We start from the raw sequence: 24,363 nt of genomic DNA, 5'->3' as shown, positions 1-24,363 counted from the left end.
TTGCCACCAGTAAAAAGAGATTTGGACTGTTTTTACAGATTGTTTGCATACTTAGTTCTAGCTCAGCAGCCAATTAAGATTTTCTTCATGCAGTAAATGGACAGGAAATAGTCACAGAATATGTGTTTATGCTCTGAAGTGGGTCCTCCATCATGTGTCCTAAAACAGGATCCTTAAACATCTATATGAGCTTGTACTAGGCAAAGCCAATTACTGGACCTTTCTTGGACAGTCTTGTTATTTGAAGCATTCAGAAAAAATAGAGGAAGACTTGTATAAACTGACACAGAGGGGAAAAAAAAGCACTGGAAAAATAATACCCATGATGACTACAATCTTGTAAATGAAAGCACCTATAAAAAGTAGTTGAAGTCAGATTAAATGTCATACCAAAAGTGGTCCTGGAAATGGGGAGATTCAAGAGTAGAACTTTTGCACAAATTGCCAGATATGACTTTTTTCTTTTTTTCCTTTGTAATTAAGGAGTTCTGTGTTGGAGATATAGAATATTTATTAGGAAATGACTGGCATAAAAAAGACATCAATAAAACTTTTATTTATTTATTTATTTATTTTTAGCAAAAATGGAAACCAGAGAACATTCTTTCTCCTGCTTCTGATTTGCTAATTCTTTCCAGTTCAGTTTAGGACAAACCTAGTAGAGATAATTGTATGTATACTGCATGAGAATTGTTACCGTAGGCAATTTTGATGGAAAGTGACTGGCAGTGGATTGAATGAGACAGGACAGTCCTCCTTGAGTCTCTGTCTTGAGAGATTGAGACTCATGCACAAACTTTAAACAAGCACGGGGAAATCATAGTTGGCCAGGAACTCGTGCCTTGGGGAACAGAATTCACTTTTAATTATATTCCTACCTTAATCAGCTGTCAAAACTTGGGCAGGGAGTCACAGTTACAACAGAGGGCTCATTAACTCAATTCTCTCTTGAGGAGGCTTCCTTTGCTCAGGCAGAGTCTGTAGTACAATCCAGGCGGTGGCCAGAGGCAGGGGGATCAAAGGTAGAGAAGGACTTTCACTTTCCAATACCTTCCTCAGGAGGTCTTTGCTCCTCTTCCTTTGGTACTAAATTTAAAGTCAATTTCTGGGCTGGAAGGGATTGGCTATTTAGGCGCAGACACTTGGGAAGGGCAAATTAGTGGGGGCTGAGCTGTGACTTTTTAGTTTCAGGAAACGAGTTTTTTTCTCCATTCAATCACAGTCTCTCTGGAAGACTTTATTATGGAGGCAAAGTGGATGTGTGGCCTATATATAGGGACTAACTTCTCCATTTGTGAAGAAGGATGAATAATCTCTGCCTCCAGGGGTTATAAATGGACACGAAAGCAAGATGCCCTAAACCTTACCCTAAAGGACTTTTCCTGGTTCTAATTCTCTTTAATGAAGTCCTCCTGTTGTGGGTTTTGAGACTTGCAACCCCATTTTAGCCAGGAAATCAGCATTTGACCAGAGACTTTCCATTCCCTGCCTCATTTTCCTCATTAAAAACAAAGGGCTGGCCATTGATGTTTAGAGATGTTGCTAGAGTATCATAATAATTTTGTTATACATCCCTTAAGTCCTGGTTCAGCTGACATAAAGTTCTCCAGATCTTCTCCCAGGCATCTGGTTTGTGAACATCAGTTTAAATAAATGTAATCAATGCTTGCTTTGTCAGTACATATACTAAATAAATATAATCAAAATACTCAGGATATATTTTCTGTAAAGTTAGTTCTTTAGCCTCTCTCTCCCATCAGAATGGGAGAGTGGACTCTTCTTAGCTGGCCTTTTTTGATGTGATTTGCATGATTTCAAGGATAGTGCTAGAAGGCTTGCTCCAAAATATCTTCTTCACTTTCCTGCCTCTGGGTCTGAATTGCCCATCATCTCTTTGGTTAAGATTTGAAATGTAAATTCTCTGGAAATTCTGATGCCATCTGGGCAAGAAAAGTTAGAAGAAAAATTATTGAGAAAAGTAGAAATGGACTTCATTTTTTAGGTGTTTTAAAAAACAAATCCAAAGACAATTTGTTAATTCAAGAAGATAAAATGTAAAAATATGCAATTATAGTTTGCTGTAAAATGAGATTTAGTATATTACATTTAAAAGTATAATTTATTCAGATGAGATGAATTTATTCATTGAACTTACATTTAAAATACTTTAAATTTTTGTAAAAATTCAGGTAAAAGCCATGAAACTTAAGGAATATTGCATTTCATAATTTATAACAACTTTCTCAATCTGATCATATGTAAATGTGAGTTCTTCAAGGCCCTCCACAAAATATGGCCCCAACCTAATTTTCCTGTTTATATCCCAGCTAAGTTGACCTACTTGCTGGTCTTTGAGCACATGCTTCTTCATTTATCTGTACCCAACTAAACCTTTGCTCAGAGTTTTCCTTTTTGTATTTGAAATACCTTCTTCTCTGCATTTCTGCCCTTTGAAATCTAACCTATCTCGAGCAACTTCTCTTTCTTGAAATAAATTTACATTTATATAATACTATATAGTTTGAAGCCTTTCTTGATGTCCACAGACTGTTGGGATTTCTCCTGTCTGGGAACCCACATGGAACTGAATTTGGACTCCTCTCTTCTAGCCCTTATAATCATTTATATGCTTGTCATCTCCTCAACTGGATTGTAAACTCTTTGAGGGTAGAAACGGGCTTATTTATTGTTATATTCCCTACAGTACCAACAACTATGCTTTGCTTTACTTAACAATGACCAGATCTTTCCAGGAATGTTGTATTCAGTTTAGAGACATTCTAATGTAACAAAATATTATTTTTATGTACTTTTAGTTCTGAGTATCAACAATAATAATTTTTAGAAGAGGAGCTAAGAAAAAAAGGCCCTTGTTCTCCTCCCCAAGTTCTTTTTCTTACATGGAATACTATTTAGTCAGTCTCATTTCCTGTGCTGTCACCACCAATAGTTTTAAACCTTTAGATGATTCATTTTAATACTTTTCTTGGCCTTGGAATCAGACTTGCCCATATCAAGAACATTTTCTTTGCCTTATTTTGTGTTAATTTTACTTTATTTTTTGACTTTGGTGTATTTCCAAACATAGACCAACTTATTTCACATTCTGCATATGATTGAGGAACCAGAAGCAGGTGAGAAAAAAGAAGTCAGAGAATGTTTTGTAGATTTTACCCCTTGTATTACAATAGATGTGTGCTAGACAACATTTTAGGTTGCATTCTTATACCAACCAAAGTAATTATTGCATAACTCATAAAGCTAATTGATTCATTACCCCAAATTAAGTGCCTATAGTGTTCAAAGAACTTTAGAGGGCTTGTGGAGGAGGAAACTAAATAAGTATAAATGTAGCCAAGGCTAAGAAATATAACTAAAACATAATCTCTCCAAGCTTGGCCTAAAGATAGATAATGACATGGCTTCTGTTTGGTTTTGCTGATCAGTTTTTTTTCCTACCTTTCTTTTTTTAATCTCTTGTAAGGGATACATTCAGAAAAATGAAGTTATTGTAAAAAATTTATCAAGAGAAATGAAAAAGATTATAAGTTAATTTTTTAAAAGCCCTACAAAATGTAGTTCCAAGACTTTCTATGCTGCATCTGGCAGTAAAAAGGAGATCATCTAGAGGGAAGAACATCACCTCTTGCTCTTTTTGTTATCTTTCACAATGACTTAGTACCCACAGGGCTTGAAGGATCAGCATTTAATAAGACATTTTTGTGTAGTGGCTGGAAGTATTTAGAGTTAGTAGATCTATTTTTTTAAAATTTTAAGGCAAGATTGATCACAAAGTTCTCCTGACTCTAAGCTTGATGTCCACTGTGCCATTTTTAGCTGCCCCACTAGATCTATTTTTGAGTCCTGCCTCCAACACTTATTAGCTATATGACTGACCCTGGGCAAGTCATTCAACTTCTCATAACCTTGTTTTCCCCATTTATAAAAAAAAAAGCACAATAATCATACAGACAGGGTCATTGTAAGGATAGTGTCTCATAGAACTTAAATATGAGATATTAGTTAACATTCAGTTTAATTGGACAAACATTTATTAGGCCATGGAGAGTGCTGGGAATACACAGCCAGAAGAGGAATAAACATCTCCTACCTTCAAGAAATTTATAATTCTACCTAAGAGCTTACATTCTATGAATCAAATTGAATCAGCTTTTAAGTATGCTACTTTTATTTTGTAATTATCAGTGCCTGACATTTATACAGTCATTTAAGGTTTGCACTTAGATCAAACACAGTAGCAGGTCTCTGATAGGTGATTTTTTTCCCTTACATTTTCATGCCTAGATCCAAGCTTCCATTCTACTTCTATTTCCATACCGAGCCTCTTTGAAGATACTCCTATTTCCTTGCACCATCCAACTCCCCTTTATATGTTATCTTTTCTGTTTTGTTGTGTCAGTTGTTCTGTTGTTTCAGTCATGTCAGACTCTTTATGATCTTATTTGGGGAATTTCTTGGCAGAGATACTGGTTTACCATATCCTTTTCCAGCTCATTGCTCAGTTGAAGAAACTGAGATAAATAGGATTAAGCGACTTGCCCAGGGTCACAAATCTAGTGAGTGGCTATTTACTTCACCATTTATCTCTCTATGGACTGCCTTGTTTATGCTTACTTGTATCTCCAATTTTTAAATGATACCTGGCATATATTAAACTCCTAATCAAGCCTGTATCTATTTACATCTCATCTTTTGAATTTGGGAAACAAGAATTTTGTAAAAACCTCAGGTTGGCTGACATTTCAGGATTTCTTTCTTTTTTTTTTAACATGGTTCTTCACTTTACTATCTTATATACATTTTTAGTAGGGATGTTTCTCTAGAGGTCAACAGGAATCTTATTAATTCATTTGAGAGTTGTACATGTATTTGAGAGCTTTAGAGCATAGGATCTGATAGGGCAGACAGTCTTACATCAAAATCATAGGTATTGCATGCTTCTAGGAGAGTAAAAGGCAGATATAAGCACATGAACGTTTATCATATCATGTCAGGTACTTAGTGTTTTTAAAATTGTAATCCCATTTTGTTTAGTTTAAAAAACAAAAAACCAAACAAAAATACTTTGTAACTTAAAGTTTAGAATAGATTACTAATTAGATTAAATGATTAATCTTCTGTATTTTTGTGTTTTCCCTTTGCCTTCACAACTCTAGGTTAGATATTACCATCCTCAGCAATTCTTTTAAAAACATGAAAATGTCACTATGAAAATTTGTTGATCCATAATCAATCATTAGTAACACCTCATTGTGAATTCGTTTATGTCAGTCATTTCATAATGTTAGTCATGTTCTGAGGAACAGGCAAATTTTTTTTAAACCCTTACCTTCTGTCTTAGTACCAAGTCATTGGTTCCAAGGCAGAAGAGTGATATAAGAGCAAGGCAATTGGGATTAAGTGACTTGCCCAGGGTCACATTGCTAGGAAATGTCTGAGGCCATATTTGAACCCAGGACCTTCTGTCTTTAGGCCTGACTCTAGTCAAAGAGCTATCTGTTTTTCTGTCCTGGAACAGGCAAATTTTGATAGGGGCAGAGTGCACAGAGAAAGTCTTCCTATGCATTGATTTAATAGTTTCTTTTGATACCTTTTTGGTGAACTTTATATTATTTTTTATTACTAATTACATGTAATAACAAATTTCCACACAAGTTTTCCTGATGTGAATCTTAAAATTGCTCAGACTATACCTTAGAAGATTTGGTTAAGCTATTCCCCTATTGTAACAATGGAGGTACTTGGTCAGGAATGTATGGAGAACTTTAAAATTACTCTACCCTGCTCAGATAGTGCCTTAGGGGAAGATAAAGTTGCAAATTCCTAATTGAACAATGAAAAGTCCCCAACTCATAGTGAATCAAAAACACTAAGCTAGGTGGTCTATTTTTAGATCTAATACAAAAAAGTGCTAAGTCCCTATAAAGGTTAAATTAATCACCAAAAGGTCAAGCAACTTACAAAAGGCAAGTTTAGCAAAAGAGATGTGAAATACTCAGAAGATATAATATACCCAGAGAAGGTGAGAACTAAAGAGTGATGAGAACTAAGAATGGGCAGTCCTGGGAAAAAGCGTCTACTATGATTGGTAGATGTGAAAATTTAGGGGAGATAACATAAGAAAAATCTCTTTAAAAAGGAGCTCTCTGAACTCAGTTCAAAGTTCAGGAGTTCAGAGGAGGGTCTCTGAACTCAGTTCAGGAGTTGAGGATTTCAGTGAAGGACTGGAGCTTGTTTGGGATGATCTTGTGGTAAGTGATAAAGACTGACTTTCTCTCCCTTAAGGCTCAGTCCTAGGCTATTTGGCCTAGGCCCTTTCTTTTCTTTTCTTTTCTTTCCTTTCCTTTTTTTTAAACCTTTACCTTCTGTCTTGGAGTCAATACTGTGTATTGGCTCCAAGGCAGAAGAGTGGTAAGGGCTAGGCAATGGGGGTCAAGTGACTTGCCCAGGGTCACACAGCTAGGAAGTGGCTGAGGCCAGATTTGAACCTAGGACCTTCCATCTCTAGGGCTGGTTCTCAATCCACTGAGCTATCCAGCTGCCCCCTGGCCTAGGCCCTTTCTACTATTTTCTTTTTCTCTCTTCCCTTAATTCCTTTTATTTGTATTAATTAAAATCTCCATAAAACCCAGTTGACTTGGGTATTTTCATTTTGGGAGTTTTCCCATGGCTACCACTTATTTTTAATATAAATCAAGACACTAAAAAATTATCTTTACAGTTTGGCCGAAACTTTTACAGTTTTGGCAATTCACAGTCTTGGCAAAACCACATTTTTGTGGTTACACTGATCAAACTTATCTCCCTCTCTCCCTTCCCTTCCCCACCCTGATGCCAGACATTTCAATCTGTATGTACATGTATTATCCTTCAAAACATATTTCCATATTGTTCATTTTTGTGAGTAATCTTATAAAACCAAAACCCCAAAAAATAAACCCAAATAAACAAGTAAAAAATCATATGCTTTCATTTGTATCTGACTCCAACAGTTCTTTCTCTGGAGGTGGAGAACATTCTTTGCCATAAGTCCTTTAGAATTGTCCTGGATTGTTGTATTGCTGACAATAGCTGTCTTTCATTTCTGTTGATCATTCCACAATATTGCTGTTACTATGTACAATGTTGCCCTGGTTCTGCTTATTTCACTCTGCATCAGTCCATGAAGGTCTTTCCACTTCTTTCTGAAATCATCATGTTCATCATTCCTTATCCTTTCCTGCCTTTTGCTGTAGAAAAGACTCAAAATTCTGCTTATTCTTTGAAAATACCTATTTTAAAAAATATGTGAGTGAATTCACTATTAAGTGTTAGAGTGGATGCATATGGGAAAGTGTGCACAGTTATCTTTGGTTCCCATTTTGTGAACCAGAGATATATAGGGTATCTTGGGAGAGGGGATCACTACATTCTGTTACAGATACATAATGGACACAATGACTTGAGGTCTCTTCTAGCTGTAAATTCTCTGGTATTCTCAAGGCCAATTAGTAGTCTACCAGAACAGAATCAGGGGCATTCAGGGGAAAATAACATTTGATCTGAAGTCAGATATGCTTTCCAGCTTCAGCTCTGCCACTAATCTCCCCACTTTGTGGAGTTAAATCTTGGGCAAGTCAATTAATCCCTCTGGTTCTCAATATCCTCTTCTTTAAAATAAGAATGTATAGAATATGATTTTTGTAACCAAGGAATAATATTTGAAATTGACCAAATTAAAAAAAAAATAAAAAAATAAAATGAGAATGTCAGTCCAGATAACTTCCACGGTCTCTTACCATTCTAAATTTATAATCTTATGAACATCTATAGTATCATTAAAGGGGACAACCTTGCTTTATTTGTAATTATTAACTCTGACTACAAAGAAAATCAGCTCTTACTCTTAATACATAAAGATCCAGTTTATTGGTTTGAACAATTACCTTTTCTAAGATTTCATTCTATATACTTTCTCCCTGAGAACAGAAGCATCTCTTTCTCTTCTTCTCCAGGTGTTTCAGTCATAGCAATTACCATAGACCCACAGGAGAGAATGGAGTTCCCAGTGGTAGAAGTGGAGGATATGTTGGACTGGTTGGTCCTCATTCAGCTGGGAAAAGAGCCGCTTCCAGAATTCCAGCAGGACTTTGGCTGTAGGGGACATGTTTCCTTGATGACTATTTATTTCATTACAGAGGATCCCTCCACCTTTTATTAGGTCAGTTAGCTCCTCCAAAAGATGTATGCATTTGTATGTCTGCTCCCTTTCAACCTGGTCTTGGGTTTCTTGGGGAGACAGACAGCAGGACGGGATATCTTTGGGCCACTGGGAGCACTTCATCCTTCTGGTGCTGTTTACTTGGCTGTTATTTCCCTCAGGAACCAAATAATGGGACTGGGCATGACAAGGGCAACCTGATGTTTTAGGATTAACAGTCTATAAAAAAAAAACAACAAATGTCAAAATGAAAATAAAAACCAAATAAAACTGATGCCATGTACTCACAATGACAGAAAGACTAAACACAGTATAGGAAGAAAGACACCAGGAATAATAGTGACTCCTATGTGACTGGATGCCAGCTATATAGTGTTATTTTAAAAGTACAGCATGAGTTGGAATGCAGATCAAAGCATGCAATTTTTTACTTAAGTTTATTAGTAGGAACTGAGGAACAATTCATCAGCTTTGGTAAACACTGTTAATATCCTTTTTAGAGCATTATGTCCAGTTGGGGTTATATGGCTAATAAAAAATTAAAGAAATATTGAGAAATTTTTTAAAAGCCTGGATATAATTCATCAAGACAATAAAAGGCTGGAAAACAGGGCCTATGAAGAAAGATAAGTGAAATAGGGTTTAGAAGACAAGGCTAAGGTAGACTTCTGGATTCTGAAAGTTAGATGTTATTCATCTTTCCTATTTGGGTAGTACCAGAGGATGGGGGATTCAACGGGGACAGGAAGGACTTAAACCAGCCAATCAACAAACATTTAGTCACAAGACAGCTGGAAAAACTTTCTGTCAGTAAGAATTGTTAAGCAGTGAAATAGATGATTGAGGCAAAGGAAACAGATGATTGAGACAAAGTTGTGAAGACTTCTTCCTTGGAGGTCTTAAATAAAAGGAGAGAAATTATAATAAGAATAGTTTAAATACCTACCTTGTTAGTAAGCTCTTCGCAAATTGAGACAGATAATTTTGGTTCCCTGGATCTATTTCCTCACATATAAAATTAGGAGACTGGGATAGATAATCTCCAAGGTCCTTTTAGTGATATTATTCTAGGATTGCATGATTCCTACATGATTTCTACAATATAGGAAGCTCTGTGTAACAAAGGTGTTTCTCTTCAGCATCCCCTTGTGAATCCCTTTATGTAAAATTGCAAGGGAGATTATATGAGTAGGTATTCATGTCTCTACATTTATGAGTACGAGTTTGCTTGTGTTAATGGAAGGGTATATATACAGAGTGAATGCTATGCCACTTTAGCCTGGGTGTTCCTGTCTGACAAACTTATACTCACCTTGCTCCCTTTAAATCTCAAGACAAAACACCCTTTTCCTTTGGTTTTCACTTTCTCCTTTCTCTCTTCTTCCTCTTCCTTTCCTTTCTTGTGCTTCCATAAATCTAGGAATTGACTGGGTACTTTCTTTCTGTGGACTAAGTTTCCCATCCTGGGTCTCTTAAAGTAACAACTTTAGCTCTTTTTCTTTCTTGATTTCCAAGCTAAGAGGTCTTTCACATAGAGGAGTCACTATGACTTCATTATAGCCATGGATAATAAAGGCCAATAAGCTTGTCCCTTCCCTTCCACCCTTCCCCCACAAAAGTACTGGAATTTCAAACTGGTTCTCTTAGTGAATCTTAGTGAAGGAGAAGAATAACTCAAAAAGGATTGGAAATATCAAGCGAGGAGGAGTTAGTTTGCCATGGTTTAGGATACTAGGATTTAGAACAAGAAGGAATGGTAAAGGCAATGTAGATCAACTTCTCCTCTTTATAGTGAAGAACATTCAAGGTCACACAGGTAGTAACCCAATAAAATTGAACCCAAGTTTTTTGACTCCAATTCCATTTCTCTTTTCACTATTTCATTCTTCATTGAAGGAATGTGTCCTCTTGACTTGGCTTTCTTTCTGCTTATGGCGCTGACCAACACCTTCCCCAACAACTCTACACACTCTTAGCCTTTCATTCCACAGATGGATAGATGGAATATCTTCTGTAAGTACTTTAAAGAAGATTATATAATCTCCTTCAGTTGTTCATTTCACTTTTTAACATCTATTGATTTTAGCAAGTTCTTTCTTATACCTAAGTTGCTCAGAATCAAGTTGTATTACCATCTTTTTGTCCTTTGTGGGCTCTACATTCTAGCCAAACTAGAGTCTTTCCCAAGTTGGACATATTTTCTGAACTTATAGGATAGGAACTATATATAGATTTATAGAGAGGAGAGACATTAGTGACTATTGAATTTCTTTAACTTCCTGAGATAGAGAGTCAGTAGTAAGGATCCAAGGCAGGATTCAAACTCAAACCTTGACTCCCAAGTTCAGCTATGTATCCACTACGCTTCCCTAATTTTCTTGACATTTCATTTTCCATGCCTGTGTATCTTTATAGGCATCTCTTATACCTGCAATGCATAGTTTATTAGACTCATTATTGTTACCAAAGTTTAGATTAAGTTCAACTTCTTCTATGAAGTCCCTGAGCTCTGCAGTTGTTAGTGATATTCTTCTTTCATGAATTACCTTATATTCACTGATTGGTGCAAATGTTCCCCAAGTAAAATCTTTGAAAGCTAGGACTGTTTTGTTTCCATTTTTGTATACCTACCACTTAGCAGAATGCCTTGCACATAGCAACTATTTGAAAAATGCTTTTGTAGAAATGAATGAAATAAGATTGTGTCTTTTTTGGATATAAAGGAAAACCAGACACTAACAAGGAAACATAGCTATTTCTAAAATAGCAATTGGGTTCTTCTTGCTTTGTTCTCTCTTGACCCAGGTAAAGATAAATATTTAATAGGTGGTCAGTACTCAGTTATCTTTCATTCTTCCTTTCTCAATCTATCAACAAGCATTTATATTCAGTGCCTGTTATGTGCCAACTACTATGCTAGATGATGTAACTACAAATACAAAGAACTGAATAATCCTACACTCTTGGAGTGTATTATATTTATTTTATATTTATATTTTAATGGAAGAGACAAGTTTATATATATATATATATGTATGTATGTACAAAGTAAATATAAATAAGTCCAAAGTCATCAAATAAAGGCTAGTTTGGGAGGGAAAGCACTTGTAGTTGTGGGGAAGGGGATATCAGGAAAGGCTTTATATAAAAGGCTGATTTGGCTGGACCATAGATTGTTCATAGAAATATCCAGTGAGATTGGGAACATAAGTTGGGACCAGATTGTGATAAAAAAGTGAAACAGAGGAGTTTTCTCTTTGTTCTAAAGGCATTGGGGGGGGGGCACTGAATTTTTTTGAGTTGGGGAATGTCATAGTAAGATTTGTGCTTATTGAAAGTTATTTTGGCAGCAGTATGGAGGACAGTCAAGATTTGAATGATACTTTGAAGAAGGGAACCCAATTAGGAAGCTGTTGTAATAATTTATATGAGAGGTGATAATGGCTGGAACTAAGGTGATGGCTTGGTGAAAAGAGAAAAGAAATCAGATTCAGGAGATGTCATAGAGGTAGAAGTGACAATCTGACAATTGATTGGTATATAAAGTGAGGGAGAGCTGAATTGAATGTAAAGGTCAAATCTACAAACCTGAGAGACTGGAAGAATGCCATTAGTAGAAATTGAGAAGTTTGGAAGAAGTGTGAGTTTGAGGAGTAAGATTGGACATATGGAATTTGGAATATCTTGGGGGCATCTAGTATGAAATCTCCACTAGACAATTAGCGATGTGTGAAGCTAAGGAATTAGATGAGGATAGATATTTAAGATTTAGGAGTTATCCTAACTAGAGATAGTAATTGAACCCTTTGGAATTGATGAAGTCACCAGAAGAGAAAAAATGTACAGAGAGAATAGAGGAAAGCCCAAAAGAGTGCATTGAGGAATACTCACAGTAAGGGAGAGAGTGGTTATATTAGGAATGAGCCATGAAGACAACTGAGGGAATCCATTAGGGATGAATAAAAGAATTGCTCTATTGTAACGAGGGCTTAGCTGAAGTTGAATAACAGTTATTTATAATGTATCTAGTCAGTATGTGTAATTACCTCTAGCTCCATTCAGTGGCATGTGAGTAGGAAAAGTAGAAAAGGATGATTAAAACAATCCATGGCTGAAATGTGGCAAAGGATGATTATTAGTATTAGGACAAGAGGACGAGGAATTCCAGTTCTTTACCCAAAGAGAAATCACTTCTTGTGAAAAAAAAATTACACCTGGGCCCAATATCTTGGAGTGAAATGTCCGGTGGGCAAAAAAGGAGAAATTCAAAGTCCCTTTGGTCACCATACTAATGGTTGAAATTCTCCAGAGGTAGTGTTTCTTAATTTGAAAATAATTTATTAATTGACTGTCAAGACTTCCTAATCTGGTCAAGTGATTCAATAATCAAAAAGACTCCAACCCCTTTTTTTTCCAGGGCACCTAAATACAATTTTGGGAACTCATTTATTCAGTTTCTCCTTTGAACATCCCAAGACATCTCACATTGGTAAATAACTAGTTAGGAGGAGGTTCATCAGACTCTCAGTCCTTACCCACACTAAGGGGTGATGGTTTGTAATGTGTACAGGAAAAGAATAATTGTAAAACCTTCCTGTCAGATTTTGTAAAAGGAACACATTCCTGAGGACAAAGAAAATGCAAAAAACTATAGACTGGATGGTGCTTGAAGTCCAAGATCTTGACTCAATATCTTTCTAATATACAGGGATTAGTGTTATTCTACTCTTGGGGCCATGATAAGAAGAGTTAATACAATATAAGAAAAAGAAATTCTTACAACAGGTTTAGGAGCGATGAGGCACAGGGAGAGATAGAATGATTGGTTGTTGTCAGGGGAATAGTACAGCTTTTGATCAAAGAAATGGGAAATTTGTTGGTAATGGTGAGATCTAGGTTGTGACTCTGCTTATGGGCTGTTTAAGTGGGATGATGGAGTAAATCATGGTATTTAAGGAGACTGAAGAAATGGGAGGTCAAGCAGCATGAAAGAGCATCAATATGGATTCTGAAGTCTCCTACTATAAGGAAAAGGAGTTAGAGATGACAGAAAAATGGTGAAACAGATGTCTGACTGCTTAAGAAAGGAAGGGGAATACTCTATAGGATGTTATATACAATAGCATGGTCTTAATCAGGCAGAACATTTTAATTTATTGAACTTTAAAGGAGGAGAGCTTACTGAATCATGGTGGTAAAAGTAGTTTAAAAGTGATAGTGGGAATCAAGGAATATTTTTATTCCTCTTCCAGGGTATGTTTAGGAAGGTGAGTAAAGGTACAGCCAGTGCTGGAGCTGGGTATATGGTGTGATCTAGGGGAAACCAGGTCTCAGTGGCTGATAGTTGACAAAAGGAAGAGGCTGAGAATGAAGGGAAATTTGTTCCTTTTTGGACCAGGAGTTCTAGAGGGCTCAGTGGAAGGGTTTGGGCAGGATTGGAATGGGACATGGATGAGGTAAGGGGTGAAAAGGATACGGATGAGAGAATGAGAAGTAGAGCTTGTATGATACAGGGATTGGTTGAGAAACATGTTGGGAAGAGATTATTAGCTACTGGGATAGTAAAACAGTGGCAGATGAATAAGGTCCACAGCTTTGAAGGGTGTTGTTGCTTAGGGTGTAGGAACTTAGTCACTCTTGCCTGCCAGTCTGTATCTAGGTTGCTTTGGGGTATTTTTCCTCTGGTATGGCTGAGGAAGATGAATGGTTTTGCTATTAGGTTCCCTCTAGCAGAAGGTAGTTACTGAACTAGGGTCTTCTCAAGGCCAAATAATTAATTATTTTAACTTTTTTTTGTTATGGATCATTTTATAGACCTTCATTTCTCTGTCTGTTTTCCCTTCTGGATCCCCTTTTATTCTTCCACATCTTTAAAAAAAATTATTGATTGATTGATTTAGAATATTTTTCCTTAGTTACATGATTCAAGTTCTCTTCCTCCTCTATTCCCTCCCCCCTCCCAAAGCTGACAAGCAATTACACTGGGTTATACATGTATTATTACTCAAAATCTATTTCCATATTATTCATATTTTTAATAGTGATCTTTTAAAACAACCCCCCCCAATCATATACCCAAAGAACTACATTTCACATCTTCTTGAAGAGATAAAAGCCAGAAATTAATTAGATATTTGGGCAAAGATGTTAGTTTCCTCCTCCCAATCTATCTGTATTCTATCCTGTTCAAAGACAGGCTGCTATATGAGCCTGTAGGATATGATGAAGATATATCTTCATGAATGACTTGGAGAGCAGCCTGGGTAAGCAGTCTTCCTCTAAGTCAACACACATAGCTGTTCTGTAGCCACAGGGGTGTCCACCATCAAATAAACACAGTTGTATGTGATGTGGAAAATGTTGCCATAAGCTGGGAACTATTTATAGCTGAATCTCATTCAGAATTGTGAGGAAATGGGATAGAGTTAGCCCTAAATATTTTATAGGCATGATCACTGTGGGGATGAACTCTTAATAGGAGACATATTTTTGTATAGACTCAAACTTATTTGTTTGGTATCTTAAACACTTGCCTGACCTTTGATCATAATTTCCCATTTTATCCTTTGGGTCTTAAATTACCACATTGCTGACCTGTACTTTTGGATCTTGGATATACCTCTTACCTCTGACTACTACTTGTGAATTACTTTGTTGGCTATTCTGACAACAGAATCAATTGCCTTGAATGATCCATGCCTTATTTCTGGTTCCTGATCTGACTAAAATGTTATTGCTACAGATTTTTTTTTTACCTAGACAACCTGACCTACAGGTTTTGACATTACCATCTATGCTATGGATATACCTAAGCTAAGATCTTTGGCTGGTCTTGCCCTTGACCTTATCTCTAAATAGGGTCAGAGGGGACAGGATAAGGAAGGTCCAACTGAAATGCAGAAACAGTTGTTTCCTAGAGTTGTCTGAGTTCCACAAATTGTTTAGGTTGAGCACTTCACATTTAAGAGAATATGCTGGGGGACAGCTAGGTAGCTCAGTGGACTGAGAGCTACACTTAGAGATGGGAGGTCATATGTTCAAATCTTGCCTTAGGTACTTCCTAGTTGTGTAGTCATACCACTCTTCTGCTATGGAACCAATATACAGTATTGATTTTAAGATGGAAGATAAGGGTTAATAAAAAAAGGAGAGAATATGATGAGACATAAGCTTGGAAAGATATTATAAGAGCTTTGAGAGGTCAAGGAGTTTGGACCTGATAAAATAGGTAATGATGAGCCATTGTAGGGGTCAGTTTTGTGGAAATTCAAAAATTGAACCTACAAAATAGTTTATGTAAATTAAAATAGAACTTATAATAATTCTAGATTTTTATAAATTGCATTCTTTTAGAAGGAAGCCTGATTTTAAACTGCTGGACCCTGGATAATAACTGGAACCTGTATTTGAGGAACCTGACATTGCTGCCATTTCATAATTTGAGGTTTTGTGCAGAAAATTTCTAAAGTTGACTTTTTTATCCCTCAAAAAATTAAACTGCTGTTTTGGGATGGTGTCACCAATTAGTGATTCTACTTCAGTTAAAAGGTTTGAAAGGTAAGGTACTGAAGGATTGGAGAAGGGCAAATAAACTGATTTTCAAAAATCAGATAATTGGAGAACTTGACTCTTAATCTGGGCAAAATTCTAGAAGGTACTGTTAAATTCAAGACACAGACTAGTTAGAGCAAAGGTAAAAATTAACTTCAAATTAAAAGATAGACTCAAGATGAGAAGAAGAAAAAAATAATCAACAACTTCAATTTATCTATTAAAATGTGATGAAAAATGGAAACTTGAAAAGTTGTAGGTATTGAGCCTTTCCAGGCTTCGTAACTTCCCTTTTTGCTCCTAAACCTTGTTATGTACTCTATGATCCAGTGATACTGGCTTTTTTGCTATTCTTCAAATAAAATACTTCATTTTCTGACACCAGGCTTTTGATGATTTCACATACCTGGAATGCTCTTCCTTCTCATCTCTATCTCTTGGATTCCTTGAATTTCTTTAAGTATCATCTAAAATCCTTCTTCTATAAGAAGTCTTTCCTGATTCCCCTAAATTCTAGTGCCTTTCTTCTGGTGATTATTTCCAGTTTATCTTGTATATATATCTTGTTTATACATATCTGTTGGAATGTTATCTTTCTATTAGACTTGTAAATTCCTTGAGAAAAGGGACAATTTTTTTTGTTTTTCTTTGTATCCTATGTTTAGCACAGTACTTGGCACAAAGTAGGCACTTAATAAATGTTTATTGACTAACAGTGACCATTCCTGTAGAAATTCAACCCAATGTAAAGCAATCACCACAACAGTGAGGCCAAAAAGAGCCTAGAAATTGCTTTAGCCTGCAAACATTTGATCTCTTTCCCAAGTAGAGAGAAATGGCAATTAACAGCATTGGTTTAGATAATAAACTTACTTGTAAAACACCACAGCAGAGAATGACAGAAGATTAAATGCACTCTTGCCTCATAAAATAGCAAAAGCAGTAGAGGCAAAAACAAGCTAAGTTTGGCCTGAGACCTAATAGAGCCATGTTATCCCAAGAGCATACGCAAAGGAAAGAGGGGAGAAGATAATAGATGAAAAAAGTGGAACAAATTTGTTAAAGTTTCTACAAACTATTTTCATCACTGGTGACAATGGAGGCATTACATTTGGATGCCAATGCTTGAGTTCCTGATATGCTCTGAGAAAAAGTTGAAACAGAATTAATATGAAATTAGGAAGAGCAGCCAGACTAGCCTTAGTGTACATCAAAGAAGACTGTGCTAGAGTATTTAGACTTAAAATGTTGTAGGGTCATGAAGATAGGAAGATACTAGAAGAATGGGGGAAAAATCACAGGTGATTGAGAGAACATTAGTATCTAATTACATATCATATCTACTTGCTCATCTGTATAAAATTTCCTTAAATCTATATGAATATCAATAGTATCCTTAGTGAAAATACAAAAAAAGAAACCCTTAGATTTTTTCAATGGTTTTTATATATCAGACCACATATTTATGACCACCCAATTGACTGAAAGGTACAGAGAATAAAAAAAGATCATACTGCATTTATTATTTACTATTTGAAAAAATCAATATGTTGAAATATATCCTCAAAGAATCTCCTTCAACGATATCTCATGCTTATGTTAAGATCATATAAAATTCCTTGATAAAATCACAGAAACAATTCTATTCAACAATTCTCTGGTTATTAACTTCAAACAAGGCATAAAAATTGAAGATATGTGCTTAACAATGCTGTTTGCCACTATCATGGAGGATGACTTAAAAAAAAATTGATCAATAAATATTTATTTATTAAAACCCTTACCTTCCATCTTGAAATTAATACTAATTGTTGGTTCCAAAGCAGAAAGGTGATAGCTAGGCAACTGGGGTCAAATGACTTGCCCAGGGTCACAAAGGTAGGAAGTATCTAAACAGATTTGAAGCCAGGACCTCCTGTCTCTAGGCCTAGCTCTCAGGTCACTAAGCCACTTAGCTGTGCTTCATTAAATACTTGTTAAGGACTAGGGAATCAAAAAGAGTCTCTGCTCTCAAGAAACTTATAATCTAAGACCCAAATGGAAGAGGGATTTCTCATATACTCCAAACCTTTAAATGTTCCTATTTGTAGATGATATTATGATGATTACTTCAACTCTCAGAACATTACTGTACCTTAGTGAGATCCATAAATATTTAAAATAGATTGTTTATACGTTTGTTACAATAATCTTAAAACACTGGCCTGACCACATTTCCCTCTTGCTTAAAACTCTCCAGTGGATTCCTTTTGCTTCTAAGATAAAATACAAACTTTTCAGCTCCAAGAAACTGTAGTAGTTCCCCTTTGCCTCTAGAACAAAACACAAACTCCTGTTTGAGGTATAATGGCCTTCACTATCTGGTTCTAGCTTACCTGTAAAACTTATTTTATGTCACTCCCCTTCTATGTTCCCACTGAACTACATCATTTACTTTTCCTCAAATTTGACATTCCATTTAATTTACTGCCATGGGGACTATTTTAATTCTAGGCAATTGCTTGCTGGCTCATCTTCTAGTTGCATGTCACTCCAATATATGAAGAGATGAACGAAAGGTTTTGAGTGAATGTTAACCTGCACACTGTTTTAGATTGGCAGAGAAGGAGTTGAGTTAAATCAGAAAATTCAGGCCATGAACAAACTACAGTACTTTTTTGTTTGAACTCATGGCCTCTTGAATAGGTACCATTTCTCAGAAGCCTTGCTTAGGCCATGAAGAGTAGACTACTACTTAATTTAAAAAATAGGACCAAACTCAGCCATTTGATGAGTTAGATTCTCTACTTCTCTATTTGTTGGTATTCAGTTTTCTTGACAAAGATACTGAAGTAGTTTGCCATTCATTTCCTTCTTCAGCTCATTTTACACATGAGGAACTGAGGCAAACAGGGTTAAGTGATTTGTATCACAGGGTTACTGTGAGTTCTTTGTGTATTTCACAGAGATGACATATCTCTTCTGTGCATTATCGTCTTAAATACTTTCATCAGAGCTGGGTATCTTTCACCCAAATCTATGGAGGTTGTGGCATGAGTTATTCTTAGATTTCCCAGAGGCCACTCTAGGTGGGGGCAAAATGAGTCAAAGAGAAATATTTTGGGGACTGCCAAGAGTGAAGTAGTGCCCAGAGTCTGGATCATAGTTTATATTTCAAAAAAAGTATCATATAGTTTTGTACCTAATTCTCAAATTTTTGTATTTATGTTAGTTTTCTCTCTCTGATTTGATTTTAGCTAAAGAGCCATATTTGATACTTTTGTACATTCTATAAAATTTAGTATAGTTCTAAGAATATAGTAGATACTCAACAAATAATTGTATATTAATAACATGGGCAGTGTAGGAAGGGCAGATTAGTTTACGGAACCATTTCTGCATTGTTCATCAACACAGGTTGCCATAGCATCATCACATTGTCCCCCAGATAACTTCCCATCATGGAGCAACAACCCCACCCAGGGAGAGAGTTAGATATGGGCACCCTACTCAGCTTCTAATATGAGATTTTATGACTAAAAGTGGAGAGAGTTCAGTGGAAAATTGGAAAAATATTTATAAGTCTAGGTCATAAATTCCATTCAGTTGCCTGGGCTGAGAATTGCATTCCATTAATCATGTGCAAAAGGATATGAGAGACACTGACTGTGTAGAGCTCCATATTAATACCCTACAGTGGCTGCCTCCAAGGAGTTCAGAGCCCTGGGATATGAGAAGTCCTCACAGGACCCCCACATTTCATGGATGGGAGCATTGGAGGCCCACAAGAGGGGTTCTTGCTCAGGTTATTCATAGTCAGTGGGGAGGCTGGTGTGGACACCCAGGTATCTCTATTTCCAGCCCTATCTCAACCAACTAAGCTATTCTGATAGTTTAACTCCTAGAGGGCTAACTCCATCCCAAGCCCATCCCAACCTGAAGGTCAACAACAAAGGGGAGTAGTGATCACATGAAGAAGGCATTAGGGAGTAAGAGCAGTTCGCTGTGTATGTTGACCTTCTTCTTTAGGTTATCCTGTAGAATGTACTCTAGGCTTTGCCCCAAAGGTAGCTTTCCCTAGAGAGAGCTGGGCTAATGAGAACTTTGTTGTAATTGTGACTTCCCAGCCCAAGTTTTATAGGTGATTAAAGTGAGAAAACAATTAAAAGTGAACTTTACTCCTCAGGGCTTGTGTTCCTGGCTAATTGAGATTTCCCTGTGCTTGTTAAAAAGTTTGAGTGTGTGAATCTTATTCTGCCTGGGCAGAGTGACAGTGAAGATGGCACAGTGCCTGTAGTTGGTTTCAAGCTTCTGTCCTAAAGATGCCTCTCAGTGAAGGTCAGCTGGGTCCCTAGGTACTGAATGTTTACCCTGAACATGAGGAGAATTAGGACACAGGAGGAAAGCAAGGAGTCTTGGAAAGATGTGGCAGAGAAAAACATTTAAAAAAACCTCAAAATATTTAATTTCCATTAATTTAAAATAATAAAAATAAATGAGAATTAGGCCAAAGTTCTGTTTTTAAAAGTAAAGTTTAGACTTATAATTAAGTCATATAAAGCAATCTTAAATTAGATAGAGGAAAGAGTTGTAGAATCAGAGGACTTGGGTTCAAATCCAGATCTGTGGCTTATGTGACCTTAGGCTACTTACCGTACCTCTGTCCCCTCAGTTTTCTTATCTGTAAAATGAAGACTCTGTATATTTATGGCCTTTTCAGTGCTTTCTATATGATCCTTCTAATAATCATGGAGGTTCAAGAGACAGGAGGGAAATTAGGGAATATTTAGCCATATCATTTTAAAGATGAAGCAATGGAACTATAAGAGAACAGTAATTTATGATACATTTTGTTGGGCTTTTCTTTAATTTTGGGTGAGGAAATTGTACTCGAATGTAATTAATCAATCACTTAGCAAACATTTATTAAGTGCCTACTATGTACTTACTAGACACAGTAGTTTCAAATTCAAAGAATGTGATACTCCATTCTCTAAAATAGCTTGCCTTTTTGCCCAGGAAGACAACACGAACATCATATAATAAGTATATATAGAATAAATATAAGAAATAAATATAAGGTAGTAAGGGAGGACAATTTGTATTTAGAAGGATCAGAAAAGACTGTATGTGGAAGATGATGCTTGATTTGTATCTTGAAAGAAGTTTATATAAGGCAGAGGTGAGGAAGGATTGTATTTCAGGCATGGAGTACAAACTAATGCAAAGGCAGATACAAGAGATGGTTTATGCCTAGTGCATTGCTTAGGCGCTTAATAGTAGCTTAATAAATACTTATTCATTGACTTGATTTATTGTAAATACTGCCAATCCAGAAGAATAGTCATGGTTCAGGAACACAGTTCTATTGTAGGGGACTGATTACATATCTATGGCATATTTTACTTCCAAATGGCACCAATAGTCACAAACAAGTTTGCATTTAAAAAGAGGGATTAAGGGGCTGAGTGGATTGAGAGTCAGGCCTAGAGACAGGAGGTCCTAGGTTCAAATATGGCCTCAGACACTTCCCAGCCATGTGACCCTGGGCAAGTCACTTGACCCCCCTTGCCTTAAATAAAAAAAAAATAAAAGAGGGATCAGGAGTCAGATAGAACATGGAGATATCACCTCTGCTCTCTTTTCTCATATACTTTGAAGAAAGATTTGGGGAAAATGTGGAGTGGTTGTCAGTGAATAAACACCAGTTTTGCCTCTTTCTGGGTATTTTTACTGTCTCATCAGTATAGACCAGTGATGGAGAACCTATGGCATGGGTGCCAAAGATGGCATGCAAAACACTCTCTGTGGGCACTTGGCCACCCCCCACCCTCTAGTTCATTATTATAAAAAGGCAGAGGGCCTCGGGTGGAGATGTGCCCCTTTCCTTCTCCACCACGCCTGATGACATTTTTTCACATCTCTCGCCCCTCTGCTCAGCAGCCCAACTGGGGTAAGGTGGGAGGCTCACAGGTGGCAGAGCTGGCTACATATAGTTTATAGATCCTTTCCAGCTCTAAAGTGTATAACACTATCTTTGTTGGCATTTCTGTTTTTTTTTTGTTCCCTACATATGAATCCAGTTCCATTCTAAATTAGCTGTATTAGTTGCTACTAAGGCTAGAAGCCTTACTCTCTAAGGAAATTGACCTAAGTGGTGGTGTATGCTATTCTTTTCATTGGGAATATTCTTGAGCCTTGGATTTGGTGGGGAGCTTCTATTAATTCCTATTAACTCAGTGGCAAGAAGGCAGTGTGCTAATAGGTTCTTTCCTTTATCCAATATCCTGTTCAACCCCAGTGCCCTCATGAATCTCCTTAATAAGAAAATTTTCATGATCCACCCACCACCACACTGTGTGTAATGGAGCAGAAACTGGTGAAATACAAAATGAATATACATTGAGAATGAGTGCTAGCATCTGCAGATCACTGATTTGTTTTCTGGACAATTGAGGATGGTCCTTTTGCTCAGCTTTCTAATTTTTTTGAGTGCCCTTTAAGTTTTGAGATACTCAGTGCCTGGCCGTTCTTGGTCTTCAACACACAAACCTCTCTCTCCTACCCAAATCTATCTCTCATCTCATAGCAATCTGACTACTGGTAATGCCTCCTGTCGGCTGAGCTGCTTCCAATTCCCCCAGATAGTTATGTCATCATCATAGTAGTTGAGGTAGTGACCACAGGAAAAATCTGGAGTGATGTCCTCAGTTCACACAGCAGGGAGCCTTTAAGGTAGAGGTAGTCACTGGCATTATTAAAACAGATTTTTAGGGTGGGCAGGAGGATGGATGTTATCTTTATCATAATAATTATAGCAATGAAGTTGTTGGTCTAGTATCCAGTCTTTTCACTGTCTGGCTGTCAGATTACTGGTGAAAGGCAGGGAAGAAACAAAGTCTAGTTTGAAAGGCAGTGAATAGGGAAGATACAAAATGCAAAGTAAATTAGGGGCTCAAACTAACATAACAAGTAATGGAATGCTGTCTAGCCAGACTTCAGAGAGAAAGACATGCTTGGTGTTTGGTTCAGAGAGAAAGAAATGCAGTGGGAGATGCAACAAAGGCAATGAATTGAGTCATGTTTGTGAGAGGATTTAGTAACCTGAGGAAGCCCTCATGATAACAGTTCTGCTTTATAATCCATGATTACTCCCACTCTTCTACCCTATCACTTCCAAAGTCACTGAAGGATTGACAAGATCATAGATTCAGAGCTAGCAAGGATATTAGTGGTAACCTAATCTATCCTCCTTATTTTACTGTTGAGAAAACTGGGTTCTAGAGAAGTTAAACCCTAAAATTTTTATAGGTCCTTGGTTCTTGCAAATAACCTTTCCTTGAAAGATTTTTCCATGTTTATGGCTACCTCCAAACTCCTCCTTGTCTTTTCACATTTCAGAAATTCAAGTTCTTTGTGCTTAAATGGATATTTCTCTAGCTATGTGAACATTTGATTTTGGCACAGGTATTGAACCATTTTTTATCAAGGTTATATGCTGACCAATATTATACACAGAGACTGGTACACTGTGGTACAATTGAATGTAATGGACTTCTCTACTAGCAGCAATGCAGTGATTCAGTATAATTCTGAGGGACTTATGAGAAAGAACGCTATCCACATCCTGAGAAAGAACTGTGGGAACAGAAACACAGAAGAAAAACAACTGCCTGATCACATGGCTTGATGGGAATATGATTAGGGATGGAGGCTCTAAATGAACATCCTAGTGCAAATATCAATAATATGGAAATAGGTCTTGATCAATGACATATGTAAAACCCAGTGGAATTGCATGTCGGTTATGGGAGGGGGTAGGAGGAGGGCTGGGAAAGAATGTGAATCTTGTAACCTTGGAAAAATCTTCAAAATTAATTAATTAAATAACATTTTCCAAATTAAAAAAAAAAGGTTATATGCTGACCAAAATAAGTCTGGATGGGGGAGGAAGAAACAGAAGTAATAAGAGTTTATGTAGCACCTATATATGCCAGACACTGTGCTAAGCACTTTTAAAAAACAAATATTATCAACCATACAACAACCCTTTCAGGTAGGTATCATCTGCATTTTATAGTTGAGAAAACTGAAGCAAACAGAATTTAAATGATTTGCTTAGGATCACACAGCTAGTAGGTGTCTGAGGGTGGTTTGGAACTCAGATCACCCTGATTCCAGGCCCAGTCTTTTATTCACTGAACTACCAAATTTGCCTTTGTATATGCTATTGAAATATACTACTCTTCACCTATTCCAGCAGGTTGCAAAAGATTATCTCATAAAGTGTTGAAAAACTATGGGGGCATTCCGTGACTTAAAAAGATGTTACTTTGGACTTAAACCATTCCTGATTGGTCTAAAATGCCATCCTCTTCATAGAGCTGAATCAGTTTCTAGAATCCTAGTAGGACCAGTTTAATAAACATAATTATCCAATGAAGTTAGGCCATTAATTTGGTGCTCAGAGGTAGACAGTACCAATCTTATACACCAGGCATGAGAACTTGATAATTATGAGAGACTCTTGGTTCTTTATTGTTTTTTAATTCAAAAAAATTTTTAATTTTAATTTATTTTACCCTGGAAGGAGAGGTAGAAAATAAATTATT

General features: G+C 36.6%; 1 protein-coding gene across 1 annotated transcript in view; it reads left to right on the top strand.

Annotated features, from left to right (window-relative positions):
- Positions 1 to 8,360: 8,360 nt before the first annotated feature.
- LOC107648878 (olfactory receptor 49-like) overlaps positions 8,361 to 24,363 on the top strand; it is a 65,641-nt gene continuing 49,638 nt past the window's right edge. The window contains exons 1-2 of the mRNA XM_007479795.3: positions 8,361 to 10,037; positions 10,118 to 10,234. Coding sequence (XP_007479857.1) covers positions 10,213 to 10,234 — 22 coding nt within the window. The 5' untranslated portion in view covers positions 8,361 to 10,037; positions 10,118 to 10,212. The remainder of the gene's footprint in view (positions 10,038 to 10,117; positions 10,235 to 24,363) is intronic.

The sequence above is a fragment of the Monodelphis domestica genome, chromosome 1 (genome assembly GCF_027887165.1).
Source record: "Monodelphis domestica isolate mMonDom1 chromosome 1, mMonDom1.pri, whole genome shotgun sequence".
In the NCBI taxonomy this organism is placed as follows: Eukaryota; Metazoa; Chordata; class Mammalia; order Didelphimorphia; family Didelphidae; genus Monodelphis; species Monodelphis domestica.
This window is presented reverse-complemented; position numbering and strand designations above follow the sequence as displayed.